Source organism: Hylobates moloch, unplaced genomic scaffold, assembly GCF_009828535.3.
Source record: "Hylobates moloch isolate HMO894 unplaced genomic scaffold, HMol_V3 SCAFFOLD_6, whole genome shotgun sequence".
Classification (NCBI taxonomy): Eukaryota; Metazoa; Chordata; class Mammalia; order Primates; family Hylobatidae; genus Hylobates; species Hylobates moloch.
In genome coordinates this window covers 105,443,017-105,464,924 of record NW_026652281.1, presented here as the reverse complement: position 1 = coordinate 105,464,924, position 21,908 = coordinate 105,443,017, and the positions used below count along the sequence as shown (strand labels likewise).

Here is a 21,908-nt window from a genome sequence, read left to right as displayed (position 1 = left end):
GGAGAAACCCAACCCATTTCAGACCTCAGACTTCATGAAATAATTTCCTGCTAGATCCAAAGGTGACTAATTTCAGACTAGATCAAAAGAAACAAACTACCAACATTCGGGACAGAGCAGGGGACACTCTCCAAATTCCCTGTTCTGTCTGCATTTTGCTAGTGTGTATCTCTAAAAGAACAGAGTCCCCTTCCCAACCAATGCCTCTCATAAAAACACCTTCAACCTCCCCAAAAAGTATAACTGTATTGGGAAGGAAAATAATGGGCCAAAGTCACATTTGATAAAGAGATTTCATTTTCCAAAGTCCATATGGGATGAAAGATGTTTTTCTCTGCTATCAAACCAAACAATTACACATTTACAAAGACTGGACATTTACTGTGGCCCTTGATCAGAAAGCAGCCCTTGAAAATTTATGTCGTGATATTGATCCAGGGTGCTAAGAACAATCGGGGCTAGCTATGGGCCAGGCTGAGTGGGAATCAAACCAAGATGCCTAGTAGAAGAACCAAGCTCTCAGCACCTCCTGGCCCCTGCCCAGCCCCACCCTGTCCCGGCACAGTCCTGAGGAGCAGGGCGGCACTCACCATCTGTCACGGCACTGCCATTAGGCACATTTCCCAGATCAACAGTCGGCCCATCCAGGAAAATTGTCAGCTCTCCGCCTGAGACAACGCTGCCTTTGTTCTCCGTCTGCAGGTTCAGGGTCAGCTGCGTGTTCTCCACTGTGGGGTACAAAAGGCAACATGGACGGGCTAAAGCAAATGCACCCCAAGTTAAGATTCTCTAAATTAGAAGCTCTCATTTCACCTTTGCTGGCTTCTCTGGGAATGCTTTCTCCGCATCTTCAAATTTTGCCTCGTGGCATGGAAAAAAGAGTGGGAAGGAGTATGCCTAATGAAATCACTGTCGTATCAGGCTGGAGGGGAAGCTGCAGTCTTTCTAAACATTTCATATCACTGGGTCAGCACCATAATTTCCACATTACTGATGTATTAGTTTGTTTATACTTGCAGGACTGTGAGAAAAGCATAGGGATATTGATGGTGTACACACGAAGAAATTAGTTGCAAGCAATATCCCCCTGCCCATAGAAACCGAGGAGACCCTAAGGAACTGTCAACAGGAGGCATCTCCATCTAGATGAGGGATTGCAGGGGCTTATTCTTTTCTTATTTGTGTTAAAACATGTTGTTGCTTTTGTAAATTTCAATCCTGAAAATGTATTGCCTTGAAATAAGGCAAAAAAAAGTTAAAACAATGAAACTTCAATACAGGCTGATTTAATCAGCCCCATCAGTGACTTAAGGAGAGTGAAGTGAGAAGTGGCCCAGAGTACCCCACCCCCAAGGATACCAGGAAGATTCAGTACTGTGGGTGGCTGTAGTAGATAAACAGAACAAACTGACTGGAGGCAGAAGCACCAAGCCCTAGGCAGGCTAGAAACTGCTGCACACACACCCTCCACCCTGCTACTGAACTTGGCTGTGCTGAATAGCTTCTGTCTAGTTAAGTGTTTAGTCCACACTGAATATTTCAGTTCCCTTCAGTTCAGTCCAGCCAGGAGCTATGGCCTTCAGTTCAGGGCTGTTTAATAATTACCAAGAGGGAATCAGCCTTTATGAGGATTTCCATGGGGTCCATCCACACCACACCTTACAAAACCAGACCAGGCAAGTGCCACGTATCTGAACCTCCCTCCCCACCCGCCCCACCCAGTCCAACACTTTGTTTTATTTCTTAGTTGCTACTGCATGATTATAAGCTATCTTACCTGTTTTCTAGAACAAGGTAGAGTACGTATAAATGTCTCCATAAGCACACTAAGGTAAATTTCAGCACTTTCTAGAGATAACACTCCCTTCCCCCACTCCCCCCAAAAAAGACTGCTCTAAATCCCTCTACAGATACAACCCTTTAAGAACTTAGCAGAAAATTCTGGATCAATTCAAGGATCTATTATAATAAGATAGAAACCAGTTACCCTTCAGGTTTTCTTTTTTTTTTTTTTTTTTTTGAGACGGAGTCTTGCTCTGTCGCCCAGGCTGGAGTGCAGTGGCGTGATCTCGGCTCACTGCAAGCTCCGCCTCCCGGGTTCACGCCATTCTCCTGCCTCAGCCTCTCCGAGTAGCTGGGACTACAGGCGCCCGCCACCACGCCCGGCTAATTTTTTGTATTTTTGGTAGAGACGGGGTTTCACCGTGGTCTCGATCTCCTGACCTCGTGATCCGCCCGCCTCGGCCTCCCAAAGTGCTGGGATTACAAGCGTGAGCTACCGCGCCCGGCCTCCCTTCAGGTTTTCAAGCTCTCCTAAGCGCTCTACCTTCCCTTAATCTCTCTTCCCTGCCATGGATCTCTCCAACTCTTTTCTGAGTGAGTCTGCTGCTATTTTCAGCCAGTTCCACTGAGGGCCTTGGTGAGTACTAAACGTTTCTATAAAATAACACTTGTAGTTTCCAAAGGAAACGAGTTCCTTCAAAAGCCAAGGAGTATGGGATGGAACTGAGGCCTTTCAACCCCCAGCCACCTCTTGCCATCCCTGGGAGTGGCCACTTGGGAAGCACCTGCTCTAGCCCCAGCAGAGCCTAACCCTACAGCTTAGTCCACATCCTGAATGCAGCCTTGGGAGAGATCCCTGCCCAGGCTGCCCAGCTAAGCTGCTGCCAAATCTGGCCCCCTGAAACTATGCAATCATAAGTGTTGATTATTGCGGGCTTTTTTTTTTTTTTTTTAAGTCAAGGAGGGTCTCCCTCCTCCATTATGCCAAGATCCAGTGCCTAAGTCTCTGGCAATAGGGTTTTTAAGCACGTGGGTTAAGAGGGGGTGTGGTCAGGCACTCTGAGTTTAATTCACAGTTCTAGTCCCTGAGAGCTGTGCAGTGTGAAGCAAAGGACCTAACCTGAGCATCAGTCTCCCTACCTGCAAAACAGGGGTAATCACGGTACCTTTTTCAGAGGACTCTTGCAAAGAAGTAAATGGCACCTACCGAGTTCCTAATAAGCTGTCACTTTTATCATCTCCCTGTTGACTTTCCTGTTTTTAGGAAGAGTCCTAATTCCTCTTGGTCTAACGTCTCATTCACTGTATTTGTTTTTTGTTTTGTTTTTTAATTTTTTTTATAGAGACGTCGTTCACTATGTTGCCCAGGCTGGTCTCGAACTCCTGGCCTCAAGCAATCCTCCCACCTCGGCCTCCCAAAGTGCTGGGATTACAGGAGTGAGCCACCGCACCCTAGCCTTCATTCATTTTATAGTTATTCTTCTCTTGATCCTTCTGTTCCTTCTGAGACTTTTTTGGGCTGTGGCCACAGAATCTTCCAAGGTAAGCCACAGACCCATCACGCAGACAAACCGTCTTTTCATCTTGTTTCCAGGTCATCTCCTAAAGGCGCCCAGCCTTCTTGGCTCCAGGACACACACCACTGTTGGAAGCGTGCTGAGGGATGAGCATTCCAGAAGGCTCCTTGAGTCCTGTCCTGATACCTCAAAGGTCATCGTTTCATAAATGAAGTGTGGGCACTTTTTTTTCCTCCTTCCTGGAGGACTGATAATGTTCAACAGGAGAGTGGAGGAACCCAAGGCCTCTTGCTGCTCATTTCTACCCCCATGGCAGTCACACTGCCATGGGCCTTGGACAGAAGCCAGAGAGATAGCCTGAATTTTCCTCTCCATGGTCTCGTCTCAGGGATCCAGGTTAGCTCTTCTATCTAGTTTATCTACTCATTGTCTCCAGTGGAATCATTATATATTTGAAGGCTCAGAAGCCACCATACAACACATCGAGACATATTTTGCCTTCAAAAAGAGCCAATGGGCTGGGTGCAGTGGCTCATGCCTGTAATCCCAGCACTTTGGGAGGCTGAGGTAGGAGGATCACTTGAGGCCAGGAGTTTAAGACAAGCATGACTAACACAGTGAGACTCTGTCACTACAAAAATTTAATTAAAAGGAGCCATCCAGGCTCAGTGGCTCATGCCTGTAATCCCAGCACTTTGGGAGGCCAAGGAGAGTAGATTGCTTGAGTCCAGGAGTTCAAGACCAGCCTGGGCAACATGATAAAACCCCATCTCTAATCAAAATACCAAAAATTAGCTGGATATGGTAGTAGGCAACTGTAGTCCCAGATACTGAGGAGGCTGAGGTGGGAGAATTACCTGAGCCCGGGAGGTCAAGGCTGCAGTGAGCCAAGACCACGTGACTGCACTCCAACCTAAGCAACCAGAATGAGACTCTGTCTCAAAAAAATAAAATAGGACTAGGCATGGTGGCTCAGGCCTGTAATCCCAGCACTTTGGGAGGCTGAGATGGGCTGCGATGGGTGGGTCTCTTGAGCTCAGGAGTTGGAGACCATCCTGGGCAACATGGTGAGACCCTGTCTCTATTAAAAACACAAAAAATTAGCCAGGCCTGGCGGGGTGCACCTGCGGTCCCCACTACCTGGGATGCTGAGGTGGGAGGATTGCTTGAGCCTGGGGTGGGGGCAGACATTGCAGTGAGCCAAGATTGCGCCACTGCACTCCAGCCTGGGTGACAGAGCGAGATCCTGTCTCAAAAAAATAAATTAATTTAATTTAAATTTAAATAGCCAGTGAGGAGACAGAGGGCCTTTTTTCTTTAAACTCAACTTTTGAGAACATAACCCTCCTCTGTTCTATTTGAGACCTCTGGCTGTCACCATGATAACCAAGTGATCTAATTTACTGTCACCGAGAGCAAGTCAACCTGATGCCACATGCTTCACATGAAAAAGGGGGATAGAGAAACATTAAATGATACCATGAGGAAGCAATCAGATGCCAGAATGTGAGGCATCCATACAATAACTGTCCTGAACTCCTGAAAAAGTCAATATCATTAAATTCATTTAAAGAAAAAAAAAAGGAGGCAGGATGGAGACTCTTCTAGATCTAAAGAAAACCAACAAATGCCATGCATGAATTTTGACTAAACCTTGGTTTGAAAAAAATACATTCTTAGGATAAATGGAGAAATTTGCATACAAACTGAATATTAGATGATGTTTGAAATTATCGTTAACGTTTTTAGGTTCAATAGCAGTACATTGGTTTTATGGACAGGCACGGTGGCTCACGTCTGTAATTCCAGCACTTTGGGAGGCCGAGGTGGGCGGATCACCTGAGCTTAGGAGTTCGAGATCAGCCTGGCCAACATGGTGAAACCCCATCTCTACTAAAAATACAAAAATTAGCCAGGCATGGTGGCACACGCCTGTAATCCCAACTACTTGGGAGGCTAAGGCAGGAGAATCACTGAAACCCAGCAGGCGGAGATTGCAGTGAGCCAGGATCGTGGCACCACATTCCAGCCTGGAAACAGAGCAACACGCTGTCTCAAAAAAAAAAAAAAAAATTTACTTTGGTTTTGTATGAGAATGTCTTATTCTTGGGAGATGCAAGAGTAGATAAGAATGATACATGCATTTATTTTCAAGTGATTTTTTAGAAGAATAGGGTGAGGTTTTGGGGAGTAAGGTGTCACGATATCTGCAATTTACCTTCAAACGGCTCAGGAAAAAAAAATACACCCAGCCATATACTATAATAATATATAGATAGAATGAACTTGGCAAAAAAATATTAACAAGTGCCAGAAATAGGTGGATGGCATTTGGGTGTTCATTGTATCACTCTTTCAATTCTTCCGTATGTTTGCAAATTTCATAATTAAACATTGGGGAAAGGTTTTTTTAAATTGGCAAGGTTATTTAAAAAATTAAACTTCAGAGAACAGAACACCTCATTATTCGCTTTTTAAAAAAATTGAGCCAGAGGAACCCTATAATACATAATGGGACTAAAGAAACCATTAGCTAATTGAGTGACAGATTCGAGCATACAGGGGAGGCTGAAAGGCATAAGTGTGGCTGGAAAACATATACTAGAACCTTAGTTATAAATAGCAGTCTTAGCCACCTCACCTCTGGGGCCCTCTGTTTTCACTACAGCCGTGCAGACGGCTCCACAGAGGCCCTTTCTCTTCCAGTATGTCTTCCTGCTGCCTTTGGAGGCACTGCTCAAAATCAAGAAACCCATGAAAAAGTAGGTTTAGTGAGTCTATTTCCATAACTGGAATCTGAGTTAGCTTATAGGAAGCTCACCAGCTCCCCTCAAGCTCATCAGGCCCTGCTCTATCCGCATTCGTGCTGTTCACATCCGTGCCTTGAGCACCTACTATTCTAGTGACTCAACAGGAACAAGGCGGGCAAAAATCTGTGCTCCTAGAGCATTTAAATTCTATTTGGGAGAAACAGACAATAAGCAATTTCTTTTTTCCCTTAAAAAAAAAAGCAAATTGCATAATCTGTTAGAAGGTGGCAAGTGCAGGCTGGGCGCCATGGCTCACGTCTATAATCCCAGCACTTTGGGAGGCCAAGGCAGGCGGATCATTTGAGGTCAGGAGTTTGAGACCAGCCTGGCCAACATGGTGAAACCCCATCTCTACTAAAAATACAAAACATGAGCTGGGTGTGGTGGTGGGCACCTGTAATCCCAACTACTCGGGAGGCTGAGGCAGGAGAATCACTTGAACCCGAGAAACAGAGGTTGCAGTGAGCCGAGATTGCACCATGGTACACAGCCTGGGCAACAAGAGCGAAACTCTGTCTCAAAAAAAAAAAAACTAAAAAAAATTTTTTTAATGAAATAAAAAATTTTTAAAAAGAAGGTGGCAAGTGCAATAGGAAAAAATAAAAGAAGGGGGATGAAGAATGCTAAGCTGGGAGAGGATGTGGGGTAGAGAAGAGAAACCTCCCTGGGAAGGTGACAATTGAGCAAAGACTAAAGGATGGGGGAAGTCACGTGGGTATCTGGAGGAAGAATATTCTAGGCAGAGGAAAAAGCAAGCCCAGAGGTGCTAGGTGAGAGAGCAAGCCTAGCATGTCTGGGGAATGGCAGGGAGGCCAGGGCAGCTGGAGTGCAGCGAGGGAAGAGAGGAGCAGATGAGGGCAGGAGGTAACCAGAGCCTCCAAGTCAGGCCTTGGGACAAGGTCCTTGGCAATTGTTCAACATGGGATGGGGCTCCATTACAGGGTTTTGAGCAAGGAAGTGACCTGATTCCTGCTGTAGCACAACCAGTCTGGCTACAGGAGAAGCGCTGAGGTACACAAGACCAGGTAGGAGGTCACTGTGGTAATCCAGGCAAGAGCAGATGGTGGTTTGGGCAAAGGTGATGGCAGTGTCTTTAAGAAACACAGTGTCTAAGAAGATTCTACCCTGGCCTCCTCCCTAGCATGAGTTAGAAAGCCCCAGGACTCCCCAGCAAGCACATCAGCCAGGCCCCACAGGCCCACTGATCTCTTGGAATCAAAGCTTTGGGCAAGTCATAGGCAGGGGCTGCAAACAGTGCCAATTTAGAGCATGGCTAGAGGAAGTCTGATTCAATTAGAACTAAATGGAACATATATAATGAAAATATTCAGCTGGCAAGAGGCTTAGGTTTCACCGAGAAAGCCAAAGGCCTGAGCCCATGCTAACTTCAGTAATCAGCAAACATACTTCTTCAGCTATACGACTGCACCCTTCTGTTCCAAGTAATAAGGGGTTACCAATACCTTCTAATGCTACTTTCTGGAGGTTGACAGACAGCAGTAAGGCTGAATATGAGAATCTAGGGAAAAAGACTCTGGGAAGTCCCCAGGGACTGTGCCCTTTGAAAGACAGCCCTTTAAAAGCCAGCATACCAAGAGAGACAACCAGACACCAGGTGCCTCCTGATGGAAATACATATCACCACACCAGAGAAAAAAAAGAACCAAGGTCAGTCTCAGCCTCTAGATCTGCCCATGAGGGACAGAGAGACACGTGGAACCACACTTTAGGGAGACACACAGCAAAATCCAAAGTGTGGGAAACCGTAAAGGACACGCTGTCCAGTTTCTTCAACAACACACTGCAAGGAGTAAAAAGAGGGAGGACAACCTCTAAGTTAAGAGAGACTGAAGAGATATATCAATCTTGTTTGGTTCCTGACTCAGACAAAACGATGGCTTAAAAAGGCTGAGCGCAGTGGCTCACGCCTGTAATCCCAGCACTTTGGGAGGCCAAGGCAGGGGGCTTGCTTGAGTCCAAGAGTTTGAGACCAGCCTGGGCAACAAAGTGAGACCCCATCTCTATAAAAAATAAAATAAAATAATTAGTTGGACGTGATGGCGTGCACCTGCGGTCTCACCTTCATGGGAGGCTAGGCAGGAGGATCACTTGAGCCCAGAAGGTCAAGGCTGCAGTGAGCCATGTTTGCATCACTGCACTACAGCCTAGGCAACAGAGCAAGATCCCATCTCGAAAAATAAAAATAAAAAATAAAAAGGTTGGGCCAGCCACGGTGGTTCACACCTGTAATCCCAGCACTTTGGGAGGCCAAGGCAGGCAGATCACTTGAGTTCAGGAGTTTGAGACCAGCCTGGCCAACATGGCAAAACCCTATCTCTACTAAAAATACAAAAATTAGCCAGGTGTGGTGGCACATACCTGTAATCCCAGCTAACTTGGGAGGCTGAGGCACAAGAATCACTTGAACCCAGGAGGCAGAGGTTGCCATGAGCTGAGATCCATGTCACTGCACTCCGGCCTGAGTGATGGAGTGAGACTCTGTCTCAAAAAACATTAAAAAAATTTTAAAAATAAAATGAAAGGGTTACACTACAACTGGGGACATGTAAAAACTGACTAGATAGTTCAAAATATTAAATCACTACCATTGAGTTTTCTAGGTATGAAACTGGCATCATGGGTTGGGTTTTTAAGAGTCCTTATCTTTTAGAGAAATACACTAAAATATTAATATTTGTAGTTGAAGTATGCCTGGGATTTTCATAAAATTAATCCAGCAGGGGTGGGATGGGAAGTTAGATGAGACAGGAATGGCCTGTCATAGATGGCTGCTGAACTGGGTAACAGCATGTGGGGATTCATCGACGATTTTTCCACGTCTGTGTATGTTTCACATTTCCTATAATAGTTTTTGTTCTAGTAACTGGCCACTATCAAAACAAAACAAAACAAAACAAACAAACAAAGAAGGCAGGTCGCAGTGGCTCACACCTGTAATCCTAGCACTTTGGGAGGCCGAGGCAGATGGTTCGCTTGAGCTCAGGAGTTCGAGACCCGCCTGGGCAACATGGTGAAACCCTGTCTCTATTAAAAACACAAAAATTAGCCGGGCATGGTGGTACCTGCCTATAGTCCCAACTACTTAGGGGGCTGAGGCGGAATAATCACTTGTGCCTACGAGGTCAAGGCTGCAGTGAGCTGAGATCGGGCTACTGCACTCCAGCCTGGGTGACAGAGTGACACTGTCTCAAGAAAAAAAAAAGGTTTTTGTTTTTTTCCATGCCAGCATGCCTAAGGCACTAACAGCAACTATAACAATAAAAACTTGCAAAAATTTGACAAAATATGATTTAAAATATAAAAAGGTAGAAGACGTATCAGTCAAGCTGTTTGGGGAATAACTCTTACTCTTATTTTTCCTCCCTTCAAAGCCTCAGATTTGCAAATGGCTTCAAGTTAATAATTTCCTATTGAGAAGAGTTTGTACGTGCAGCAAGGATGAGTCATATTTTTCTAAGAGTTACTTTTTCCCTTTCTTGACCTGGATTTTTAAAAATATGTTGTTTGCATGTGGTACTAATAAATATAGATAAATAGGGCATGGAAATTGCCATCCTTATTCCAACAAAAGAAAAAAAACTACATAAACTGTAACTGCCAAACCATGCTACTATAATGCAATTCCATTACAAAATCCAGAACTCTTGCCTGGGCAGTTTCACAGCAAATGTATGAAAGAACTTTCTAGTTTGGGGTCTTTTCTCATTATTGTCCCTCCCCACCCCATACCACTGAAATGTATGTGCATGTCAAAGGAAAAATAGTTCTGTTTTCTTTTTGTTCCTAATTCAGAATACAAATGTTAGGATTTACCTGGAAATTTGAGAAACATGAAACAAGAAAGAAAGGAGGATTTTTAAAGGGAGGCCAAGGACACCAGGATTAAGAGTCTCTGAAGCCCGATGAAGACGTGACTGATTTGGCAATTAACATAAGACCTGCTTAGTGGAACAAGCCTCCTTCTTCCTGCCTCCCTCTGCCCTCAATCCCATAGGCCCATCAAAAGCGGGTGAGAGTAAGCAGCACTTCATTAACAGGCCCGTGTTCATTCTACACATAACTGCAAACACTGGTACACAGAGGAAGGGAACCGGGGGAAATTCCAGAAGGGCACAGAGTAAACAGTCTCCTTTCCATTCCCCAGTTCCCTGAAACTCAGACACACACAGGCTGGAGTCCACCCCAGGTCTAGAGAGAAGGCTTGTTCACATTTCCTTTGCAGTAAAGGAAGCCAGATGATTCCAGGATTTACTGTTACGATGGCTCTTCGGCTTCCAACCTTAGCCAGAGCCTAACAAGAGAAAGTCTCTTCTACCCAGCTAGGCCAACAGTGAACACTGGTATTCCTGCTGGGGCACAGGAATGCTGACTCTGCTCACTCCACCTCCCCGCGGCCCCCCAACACTCACACTCTGGCAGGGTCTTACCCAGAACCCAGAATGTAATGAGAACTCTGGCTTGGCCTTGCAGTCTCTTCTTTGGGCTACTATCGCTGGGAATCTACCCTTTATCATTGCTAAATTAAAGTTTTGGTCTCCTGAGGGTTGTATGAACTCTTCTAGAGAAAATAGCCTCATTTTTACAAAGCCAGTTTACAGACTTGTTCTCTGTTTCTTGTTCATTTATTCAGGAGACATTTCCTGTGCTGGGCACAGTGGCTTATCCCCATAATCCCAACACTTTGGGAGGCCGAGGCAGGAGGATGGCTTGAGACCAGTTTGGGACCAGCCTGGGCAACAAAGTGAGACCCTCATCTCTATAAAACAGAAAAAAATTAGGCCGGGCATGGTGGCTCACACCTGTAATCCCAGCTCTTTGGGAGGCCGAGGCAGAGAGATCACCTGAGCACTGGAGTTCAAGACCCACCTAGGCAACGTGGTGAAACCCCATCTCTACTAAAAATACAAAAACTAGCCAGGCATGGTGGCATGTGCCTGTAATCCCAGCTACTCAGGTGGCTGAGGCAGGAGAATCACTTGAATCCAGGAGGTGAAGTCTGCAATGACCCAACATCACGCCACTGCGTTCCAGCTTAGGCGAAAGAGTGAGACTCTATCTGAAAAAAAAAAAAAAAAAAATAGCTGGGCGTAGTGGCGTGTGCCTATGGTCCCAGCTACTCAGGAGGCTGAGGCAAGAGGATCACTTGAACCCAGGAGGTTCAAGTAACATTTGCTGGGTGCCCACTATCTGCCAGACAGTGCTTGAAGCTATGTTATCATGGAGAATGGAAACAGACATTGTCCCTGCTTTTAGGAACCTTACAATTCAGTGGGAGAAGTGGAAGTAACAAGGAAATGTAAAGTTGCAACTGTAAGAAAAGGTTTCATGCAAGAGATATTAACATATGGTCCCCTGAGCAGCCAGATGCTTGGCCTGGTCAGGACATCAGGAAAAGTTTCTTGAGAAACTGATAACTGTCATCTAAATTTCCAGAAGACAGCTAGCAGGGTAGGGCAGGGCAGGGAGGAAGACCATCCAGGCAGGAGAAATGTTGTGTGCAAAGGTCCTGTGGCACAATGAGCTGGGTGCATTCAGGAAAGTGGGCAGAGATGAGTTGGGCTGCACTGGAATGAGATCCAAATGGGTGGGAGGGCTGAGTGGTCACTGGACGTTGCAGTGCCTTGTGACATGCTCTGTTAGTGAGTTTTTCTGTATCCTAAGAGCCACTGCACAGTGCTAAAGGGTTTTTTAACTGAGGTGTGACAAGATCAGCCTTGCTGGATTAATAATCATTCTGGCTGTGGTGTGGAAAACAAGCCGGAGGAAAGGAAGGACAGAAACAGGCAGAGCAGACAGGAGGCTGCAGATGAAAATTTTGGCAGCCAAGAAAAGACTAGAGCAGGAGAAGTGGAGCTGAAGAAGTGGGCAGACTTCCAAAGGTAAAAATCAAGAGAATCTGAAAAGAGATTAGAAAATGGGGTGGGCAAGAGGGGTCGGGTATCGAAGACAGCTCCTGGGTTTCTAAAGCACTTAACTGGACAAATAGAGGCTATACACGATGAAATACAGAATACCAGAACAGGACCAAGTCTGAGGAGGAGGTGACTTGCACACGTTGAGGTGCTTCTGACAGGGAAACACCTGTCAGGGAACACCACAGGGAAACACCAAGAGAGTCGTCAGATATGTGGGAAGAGAGTTCAGAAGTGATTCAAATCTGTGGCTCACCTGCACACAGTGGTTTGCATAGAGAGGAAGTTCAAATGGGGATGAGATCATGGAAGAAGAGGATGGAATAATAGGAAACTCCCATATTTAACAGTTAAATAGATGATGACCTTGCCAAGACGGGCAGATCACCTGAGGTGAGGAGTTCAAGACCAGCCTGGCTAACATGGCGAAACCCTATTTCTACTAAAAATATAAAAATTAGGCCAGGCACGGTGGCTCACGCCTGTAATCCCAGCACTTTGAGAGGCCAAGGCAGGTGGATCACCTGAGGTCAGGAGTTCAAGACCAGCCTGACCAACATGGAGAAACCTGTCTCTACTAAAAATACAAAATTAGCCAGGCATGGTGGTGCATGCCTGTGATCCCAGTTACTCAGGAGGCTGAGGCAGGAGACTCGCTTGAACTCAGGAGGCAGGGGTTGTGGTGAGCTGAGATCACGCCATTGCACTCCAGCCTGGGCAACAAGAGCGAAACTATGTCTCAAAAAAAAAAATTAATAAAAAACTAATAATAGATGATGACCTTGCAAGGAAGACAGAGAAGAATAGCTGGAGAGACGGGAGGAAGATCAAGAAGGGTTCCTGGGAAGGCAGGAAAGGGGAGCCTCTAAGCATGGATGGGGCATCTGCCCTTAGGAGGAGGGAAAGAAAGGAAGGTGGATTCGGCACTCATGTCCTCATTTCGGTACATAACGGACTCATCAACCAGGATCACCCTTATTTCTCTTGATTCAGGGTCCCAGTGCTCTACAGGCAAGGCCCCTGCAGCTACACACATTTTCTTTTACTTACAAAAGAAAAAGTACATATGCACACACAATTCAGCACCAGTTACCCATTACAGTCACCCATGTAACAAGGCACCCCAGAAGGGGTCTCGGGAACCAGCTGTGGATCCTCTGAAAACAGGATACAAAGACTTCATCCATCTTGGTAAATCTCTCAAGCCGTAGCATATTTTAATTTTTTAAAAGGGACTTGGGGAAATAAATACAGATCTGAGAAGGTTAAGTCTTTAGAACAAATTATCAGTTCACATCATTACTGCTGCCTTGTCATTAGCGCTCCTCTTCTCCAAGAGGAGGGAGAGTCCCCACCACACCATTAATCCCCTGCCCAGGCCCTGCCTAGCTCCAACAGATCACCCATGCTCTGTGCCCTCAGGAACCGCAGCGGCCACAACCACCTCTCTCAGTTGCCAGGTATCAAAGCCATGTTTATAAACACCTTCCAAAGAACAAACCTCCTTTTAAATGTTCTTTGCAGAGCAAAATGTAGGAGTCTCTTAGAAAATTATTTTTTAAGGTGACAATTCTGCTTTTAAAAAAATTCTCCTTTTTATACATTGGGGTTTTTTTTTTTACAAATTATAATTTCAGATGAGGGAGCTATTATGCCCCAATTAAGATTTGGATTAGTGATTATAAAGCGTATACAACAACATGGAAAATTATTCATACCACAATGTTACGTTTTTATTTTTTTTTTGAGATGGAGTCTCTCTGTCGCCCAGGCTGGAGTGCAGTGGCACGATCTTGGCTCACTGCAACCTCTGACATTATAGAATGCACCCTATTATTAAAACCATGTAAAAATAAGTATACAAAGGGGCAAAGAAATAAATGAACCTGGGAAAAATGATAAGTTGTGTTTCAGTAGTAAGATTATGAAATAAAGATTTTCTTTGTTCAATTTCCATTAATTCCACAGTAGTTTTTTTTTTTTTTCGTAATTTCCATTTCAGTTAAACATCAGATATGTATGCAGGAGTGTCGACAAGGGAAATGACACAAGGCATGAGATTTTCTTGCAAATACTTCCCCAAAAGATGGGAGCTAAAGATGAAGGACAAGTGGACGTGTGCTGGTTATCATTAAAGCTGGGTAACTGGTGCTGGATGGTCCATTATTCTCTCCACTTTTTTTTTTTTTTTTTTTTTTGAGACGGAGTCTTGCTCTGTCACCCAGGCTGGAGTACAGTGGCGCGATCTCGGCTTACTGCAAGCTCCGCCTCCCAGGTTCACACCATTCTCCTGCCTCAGCCTCCCGAGGAGCTGGGACTACAGGCACCCGCCATCACGCCCGGCTAATTTTTTTTTTTTTTGTATTTTTAGTAGAGACAGAGTTTCACTATGTTGGCCAGGCTGGTCTCGTACTCCTGGCCTTGTGATCTGCCCGCCTTGACCTCCCAAAGTGCTGGGATTACAGGCATAAGCCACCACACCTGGTCTACTTTTCTTTTTTCTTCTTTTTTTTTTTTTTTGAGACGGAGTTTCACTCTTGTCACCCAGGCTGGAGTGCAGTGGTGTGATCTCAGCTCACTGCAACCTCTGCCTCCCCAGTTCAAGCGACTCTCCTGCCTCAGCCTCCTGAGTAGCTGGGATTATAGGCACCCACCACCACGCCCAGCTAATTTTTGTATTTTTAGTACAGATGGGGTTTCATGATGTTGGCCGGGCTGGTCTCAAACTCCTGACCTCCGGTGATCTGCCCAGCTCAGCCTCCAAAAGTGCTGGGATTACAGGCATGAGCCACCGTGCCTGGCTGCTTCTCTCTACTTTTATTTATGTTTGAAATTTTCCATAGTAAAAAGTTTAAGAAGTATTTCTCAGGCAGGGTGTGGTGGCTCATGTCTGTAATCCCAACACCTGGAGAGGCCAAGGTGGGAAAATCCCTTGAGCCCAGTTTGAGACCAGCCTGGGCAACATAGGGAGATCCTGTGTCTACAAAAAATGTAAAAACTTAGCCAGGCATGGTGGCATGCACCTGCAGTCCCAGCTACTTGGGAGGCTGAGGTGGGAGGATCACTTGAGCCCAGGAGGTCAAGGCTGCAGTAAGCTGTGATCACGCCACTACACCTCAGCCTCTCAGCCTGGGCAACAGAACAAAACCCTGTATAAAAAAAAAAAAAAAAAAACCACTTCTGCTATATAATATCATCTTTACAATAAATAATATTAGCTTTCACAATAAAAAATAATGTGCTCATCAAAAAAATTCAAATACAGAAAGGTAAAATATGACACCTACTCCACAAACACACACATTACAAAGCCTTTCCTATGGTATCGCCACTTTAGTTTTTTGGTTTTTGGTCTTTTTTGTTTTGTTTTGTTTGCCTTTTTTTGAGATGGGGTCTCGCTCTGTTGCCCTGGCTGGAGTGCAGTGGCACCATCTCAAGTCACTGCAACCTCTGCCTCCTGGGTTCAAGCGGTTCTCCTGCCTCAGCCTCCTGAGTAGCTAGGACTACAGGTGCCTGCCACCATGCCTGGCTAATTTTGTATTTTTAGTAGAGACAGGGTTTCACCATGTTGGTCAGGCTGGTCTCGAACTCCTGGCCTCAAGTGATCCACCCACCTCAGCCTCCCAAAGTGCTGGAATTACGGGTGTGCGTCACCGCACCCAGCCAGTATCGCCCACTTTGAAAAACTTTGTATGAAGTGATTGCAAACACAAGCACAAATATACATATAAAAGCTACAGATGCAAGGCCGGGTGCAGTGGCTCATGCCTGTAATTCCAGACCCTGAAGCGGGTGGATCACCTGAGCTCAGGAGTTCGAGACCAGCCTGGCCAACAAAGTGAAACCCCAACTCTACCAAAAATACAAAAATTAGTCAGGCATGGTTGTGTATGCCTGTAATCCCAACTCTTTGGGAGGCTGAGGCAGGAGAATCACTTGAACCTGGGAGGTGGAGGTTGCGGTGAGCCGAGATCACACCACTGTACTGCAGTCTGGGTGACACAGTAAAACTGCCTCCAAAAAAAAAAAAAAAAAAAAAGCCACAGATGCAAAGTTGAGGTCATTCTAGGCCCAAAGCTCTGCCCTTTGATTTTTCACTTGTAATCTATGAATCTTTTCAAATATATACAGATGCAATCTATCCACTCAAGAGGGTTTGGGGATTCCTCCTTCCAAGAGAATAAATTCATGCAATACATGTGTTATAAACATTAATTAATTGAGGGAGAGAGGAAAGGGGCAAGAGGAAGGAAAAAAGGAAGGAACAAAGCGGGGTGGGGAGAGGGGGGAGGAGGGAAGGAGGGAGGGAGGGATATTATTTTCTGAGAAGTGTGTGCCTTCCTGTCCTGGAGGTAATAAACAGCACCCCCAGGCCAGACCAGGCACTGAAGTCAGAGTCTCACTCTGTACCTAACAGTGGCATTAACTGCCCACTTATGTGACTGTGACACTCTTACTCTGATCCAGGATTACCTTCCCTTTCGACAGACCACTCTCCCACAAAGAATAAGCCTCCTACACTAAGAAAAATACTCCAAGAATCCTGGTAGTCTGAAGGAAAAGGGAAAATCAAACACTGCAACGAGATAAATGAGGTCTGATGTTAACACGGCTATTCTGGCAGCCACAGCACCTCCCCTGGGAGAACCTGGGCGGCTGGAATGGACGGTCAGGCGGAAGCCGCCCGAATGACTGGTGCAGAGCAGAGGCCCAAACACCAGATGAAGTGTTTCAGTTTTGTTTTTGGCAAGGGGAAGGAAACAGCTCACATTCAGGCAACAATCTCATTTTCCTGTCACCAGGTCGAGGCCACCATTCCGGGCCTGCAGCAGGTGTTCATTTAGGGCCTGAACGATACACGGCTAATGAGAAACAGCACAGGCCCTGGAGAAGATGGCCCAACGCCCCTATGCCACAGGCTCAAGAGGAATGGAAGAAGTTTCTAGAACTGTACAAATATAATCCTACATTAATGGTAACCTGATTTCGAAGAAAAGTTTCTTCTGAAGACAAGGTGATCCAATTTTAACAAAAATTTTGGCTGGGCACAGTGGCTCAAGCCTGTAATCCCAGCACTTGGGGAGGCTGGGGCAGGTGGATCGCTTGAGGTCAGGAGTTCGAGGCCAGCAGGGCCAACATGGCGAAACCCCTTCTCTACTAAACATATAAAAATTAGCTGGGCATGGTGGCATGCGCCTGTAATCCCAGCTACTTGGGAGGCTGAGGCAGGAGAATCGCTTGAACCCAGGAGCAGAGGCTGCAGTGAACGAGATCGCGCCACTGCACTCCAGCCTGGGCAAGAGAGCAAGGCTCCATCTCAAAGAAAAAAAAAAAGAAAAAAAAAATTTAAATTAAAAAATTTGTAAATACAAATAAATAAATAAAAGAAGAGAAGTTTCCCAGTCTTCCTCCAGGGACTCAACCTCTAGACCTGCACTGTCCAATATGGGGGCCACAGCTACCTGCAGCCACGGAGCACTTAGAAGGTGGCTGGTATGGAATAAGATGTGCTGTGTGTCAGAAATACACACCTGAGGCCAAAAAGTATGTAAAATATCTCATTAGTACTTTTCTTTATACTGATTACATGTAAAAATAACATTTCAGATATGTGGAAATAAGATACATTATTAAAATTAATTTCACCTGTGTTTTTGTTCTTACTTTTTTCTTTTTCGGGACACAGTCTCGCTCTGTCACCCAGGCTGGAGTGCAGTGGCGCGAGCTTGGCTCACTGCAATCTCTGCCTCCTGGGTTCAAGCGATTCTCCCGCCCTAGCCTCCCAAGTAGCTGAGATTACGTGCCACCGTGCCTGGCTAATTTTTGTACTTTTAGTAGAGATGGGGCTTTGCCATGTTGGCCAGGCTGGTCTTGAATTCCTGGCCTCAAATGATCCATGGGCCTCAGCCTCCCAAAGTGCTGGGATTGCAGGTGTGAGCCACAGTGCCCGGCCTATGTTTTTACTTATTTTTAATATGGCTAGTAGCAAATTCTAAATTATACACACACCTCGAATTCTGGTACAGCACTGATCTAGCACCTGCCTCCTCCCTGCCATTGGCCTCCTGTGTGACTTGACAAGAACCAGCCTGTTCCTGCCTCAAAGCTTCCCACATGCTGTTCCCTCCACCTAAAATGCTTTTCTCCTGTTCCTCTAGACAATTCCTTTTTCTCTTTCTGGTGTCCAGATGTCACTTCCTCCAGGAAGCCTTCCTTGATAAACACACATGCATGTATGCACACACACACACACACACACACACACACACACACCCACCCAGGCCAGGCAAAGTCTCCCATGATGCATTCCCAGATCATCCTGTACTTTGCTCCATCGCATCTGTCACAACTGGAATAGTTTGCACCATTTGTTCAACTTTCTGTTTTCCTCTCTAGAGTCTAAATTCCAGGAGGACAGGGATGCCGTCTGCTGTTCACCACTTCAGCGCCAGCCTCTAGCTTGGAACTCGAAGGTGCTTACTGCACGAAAGCTGATAAATCAGCGTCAGGCCCTGCCCCTGCTACAAGCGAGCCTCATGATCCTAAGAAAATGCCCTAGAGAGAAGAAAAAAACTCTTACACAAAACTCCGACCCAACACTAAGAAACTCTTAAGTCTAAGAAGGAAAGAAAAGCAGGGGCCAGGCACGATGGCTCGTACCTGTAACTCCAGCATTATGGGAGGCTGAGGTGGAAGGATCGCTTGAGCCCACAAGTTTGAGACCAGCTCGGGCAACAAAGGGAGGTCCTGTCTCTACAAAAAATACAGAAAAGCTGGGCATAGTGGTGTGCATTTGTGGTCTTAGCTACTCGGGAGGCTGGGGTGGGAGGATCGTTTAAGGCCAGAAGTTTGAGGCTACACTGAGCTATGATGGCGATGCACACTAGCCAGGGTGACAGAGTAAGACCCTGTCTCTTACTTAAAAAAAAAACAAAAAACAAAAAACAAAAATAGCTGGGCACGGTGGCTCATGCCTATAATCCAAGCTCTTTGGAAGGCCGAGATGGGAGGATTGCTTGAGGCCAGGAGTTTGAGACCAGCCTGGGCAACACAGTGAGACCACATCTCTTAAAAAATAAAATAAAATAAAAATAAAAATAAACAAGAAAGAAAGAAAAGAAAGGGGAGAAAAAATGTCTTGGCCACCTACTGCAGACTAAAATGCAAAGAGTCACAATATACCTGTAGAAAAGCAGTAAGAGGAAAGGCCTTGGCCAGCATGCAGCATTTGGAGCAGGATCGCCCTTTGCTCAAATACGTGTTCCCACGAGGCTGACCAACTTCCAAAGCCGACACCTCACAGAACACTCTGGAGGCGGCAGCCTGGACCAGGGGAAGGGAATCCTGACAGAGAGCTTTTCTTCTGTCTTCAGGTGAGGCTCCACAAGGCAGCCTCTCAGCCAGCACTCAGTGACACAGGGGGCAGGTTTGTTGGAACATTCGTTGCAGGGCCTCCGTGTTTACTTTTTGAGACTTGTGGCTAAAAGGACCTTTTCTTTCCAACAGCTCTCGGCTGATACCAAAGCCAGGAAAAGGGCCCCGGCTGTAACTTTGAGAAGTTGAGGGTGTGGGGCTGAGGGAGGGAGTTGCTTTTGGCATCTTTGGGAATTCCTTGAGGTTCTGGCCTGGGCATATCTGCCTGAGGTGCAGGATGATAGAAAGCGACACACAGGGGGCTTTTCAGAGACTGCTAAAGAAAGCCTGAAATCCCAAAGCCTGGCATCTGGTGCCGATCAAAAAAAAACAGTAGTCGCTGATGTAACTGCAACTCGATCAGGGCAAAATGAAACAACAGCTTGCATTTGGAGGCTGGAGCTGGGCTCAGCCCATAGCCTCCCCCGAGTGGGCAGCACGCACCACACTGGTCCTGCTGTCGGCCTCCGAGGTGAGCCAGACACTGGCCACAAAGACCTAAGTCACAGGAAAAGACGTTCATCCTCAGTAATTAGAGGAGAAAGTCACTCTTTCAACATCGTGTGTGTGTGTGTGTGTGTATGCATGTATTCATGGTTTTGTGTTGTAGGCACACAAAAGTGAACAAAATTCACAAAACGCCTGCCCCCATAGACCTTACATTCTATTTGTGGAGGACAATGAATGAGAAAAATAAACAAAATAAACAGTAGTATATGGGGATAACCGCTTACAAGAAAATAAAGCTGAGAAGGGAAACGGAATGTTGGGGAGGAGTAGTCACAATTAAGATAGTTTTGTCAAGGCCATAATATACAATACGTGTGGTCCTATTTTTTTTTTTTTAAGAGACAGGGGGCCAAGAGTGGTGGCTCATGCCTGTAATCCCAACACTTTGGGAGGCCGAGGTGGGTGGATCACTTAAGATCAGGATTTCAAGACGAGCCTGGCCAACATGGTGAAATCCCATCTCTACTAAAAATACAAAAATTAGCCAAGCACCGTGGCACACGCCTGTAATCCCAGCTACTCGGGAGGCTGAGGCAGGAGAATCACTTGAATCCAGGAGGCAGAGGTTGCAGTGAGCCGAGATGTGCCACTGCACTCCAGCCTAGGTGACAGAGTGAGACTCTGTCTCAAAAAAAAAAATAACAAAAAATAAAGAGACAGGGGTCCCACTCTGTCACCCAGGCTGGAATACAGTGGCATGATCACAGTTCACTGCATCCTCCACCACCAAAGCTCAGGTAATCCTCCCGCCTCACCCTCCTGAGGAGCTGGGACTACAGGTGCGGACAACCACACCTGGCTAATTTTCCTATTTTTTGTAGAGGGTCTTGCTATGTTGCCCAGGCTAGTCTCGAACCCCATCCCTCCCCTGCCCCCGCCTCAGCCTCTTAATGCACTGAGATCACAGGCATGAGCCACTGTGCCCAGCTGTATGATTCCATTTCTATAAAATGTCCAGGAAAGGTAAATCTACAGAGACACAAAGTAGCTTCGTGGTTGCCAGGGGCTGGAGGTGGACAGGGGAATTCACTATAAATGGGCACAAAGGATCTCACTGGGGCAATGGAAAAATTCATGGCAATGACTGCATGACTCAGTAATGTTTTTTTTAAATCACTAAATTAATGATTTTTTTAAATCATTTTAAAATCCCTGAATTACACGCCTTTTTTAAAAGGCATGACCAGGTACAGTGGCTCACACCTGTAATCCCAGCATTTGGGAGGCCAAGGCAGGAAGATTGTTTGGGGCCAGGAGTTTAAGACCAGCCTAGTCAACATAGTGAGATCCCATCTCTATAAAATTAAATTAAATTAAAATGAAGACAGTATTATCAAAGAAGGCCTCACTGAGGTGATATTTCAGTGGACTGGAAGGGGTGAGTTTCAGGAGAGATTTAAGGCCAGTGCCAGGGGTCAGCGGCAGGAGAGCAGCACTGGGCTGGAGAAAGAGCAGGGGGACCTGTGGCCCGAGGGGTCTGGAAAGCGGAGGAGCATGTTTGAGATGAGGTAACAAAGGAGTAACAGACACACAGAAAGGCATCACAGGGGGCCGGGGGCCCATAGGGAAGGACTTTGGTTTTTATGGAGTAGCAATACAATTTGACTTCTGGTTTGAATTATTCTGGCTGCTGCATTCAGAACCATTCCATAGGAAGACAACAGCAGATGCAGGGAGACCCATTAAGAGGCCTTTGCAATAACAGTCAAGAAGTGACTTGGACATGGGTGACAGCAGCAGTCACAGTGACAGATGGTCAGATCCCAGAATATATCCTAAAGGCAATGCAGACAGGAGGTGCTGATGGGACAGAAAACGAAGTCAAGGAAGGCACGGAGGATTTTAGCCTGAGTGACACAGAATTGTCACTGCTTCAAGATGTGGAAAGCTGTGGGAAGCAGGTGACTCAGATTTCAACAGTTCACTTGAGGATGTTAATTAGA

The 21,908-nt window shown here is 46.0% G+C and overlaps 1 protein-coding gene across 2 annotated transcripts in view; it reads right to left on the bottom strand.

Moving 5' to 3' along the window:
* WWP2 (WW domain containing E3 ubiquitin protein ligase 2) overlaps positions 1–21,908 on the bottom strand; it is a 188,404-nt gene that overhangs the window by 107,932 nt on the left and 58,564 nt on the right. For both annotated transcript variants that reach the window (XM_032157790.2, XM_032157791.2), the window contains one exon: positions 591–728. In XM_032157790.2, the coding sequence (XP_032013681.1) occupies positions 591–728 (138 nt within the window). The remainder of the gene's footprint in view (positions 1–590; positions 729–21,908) is intronic.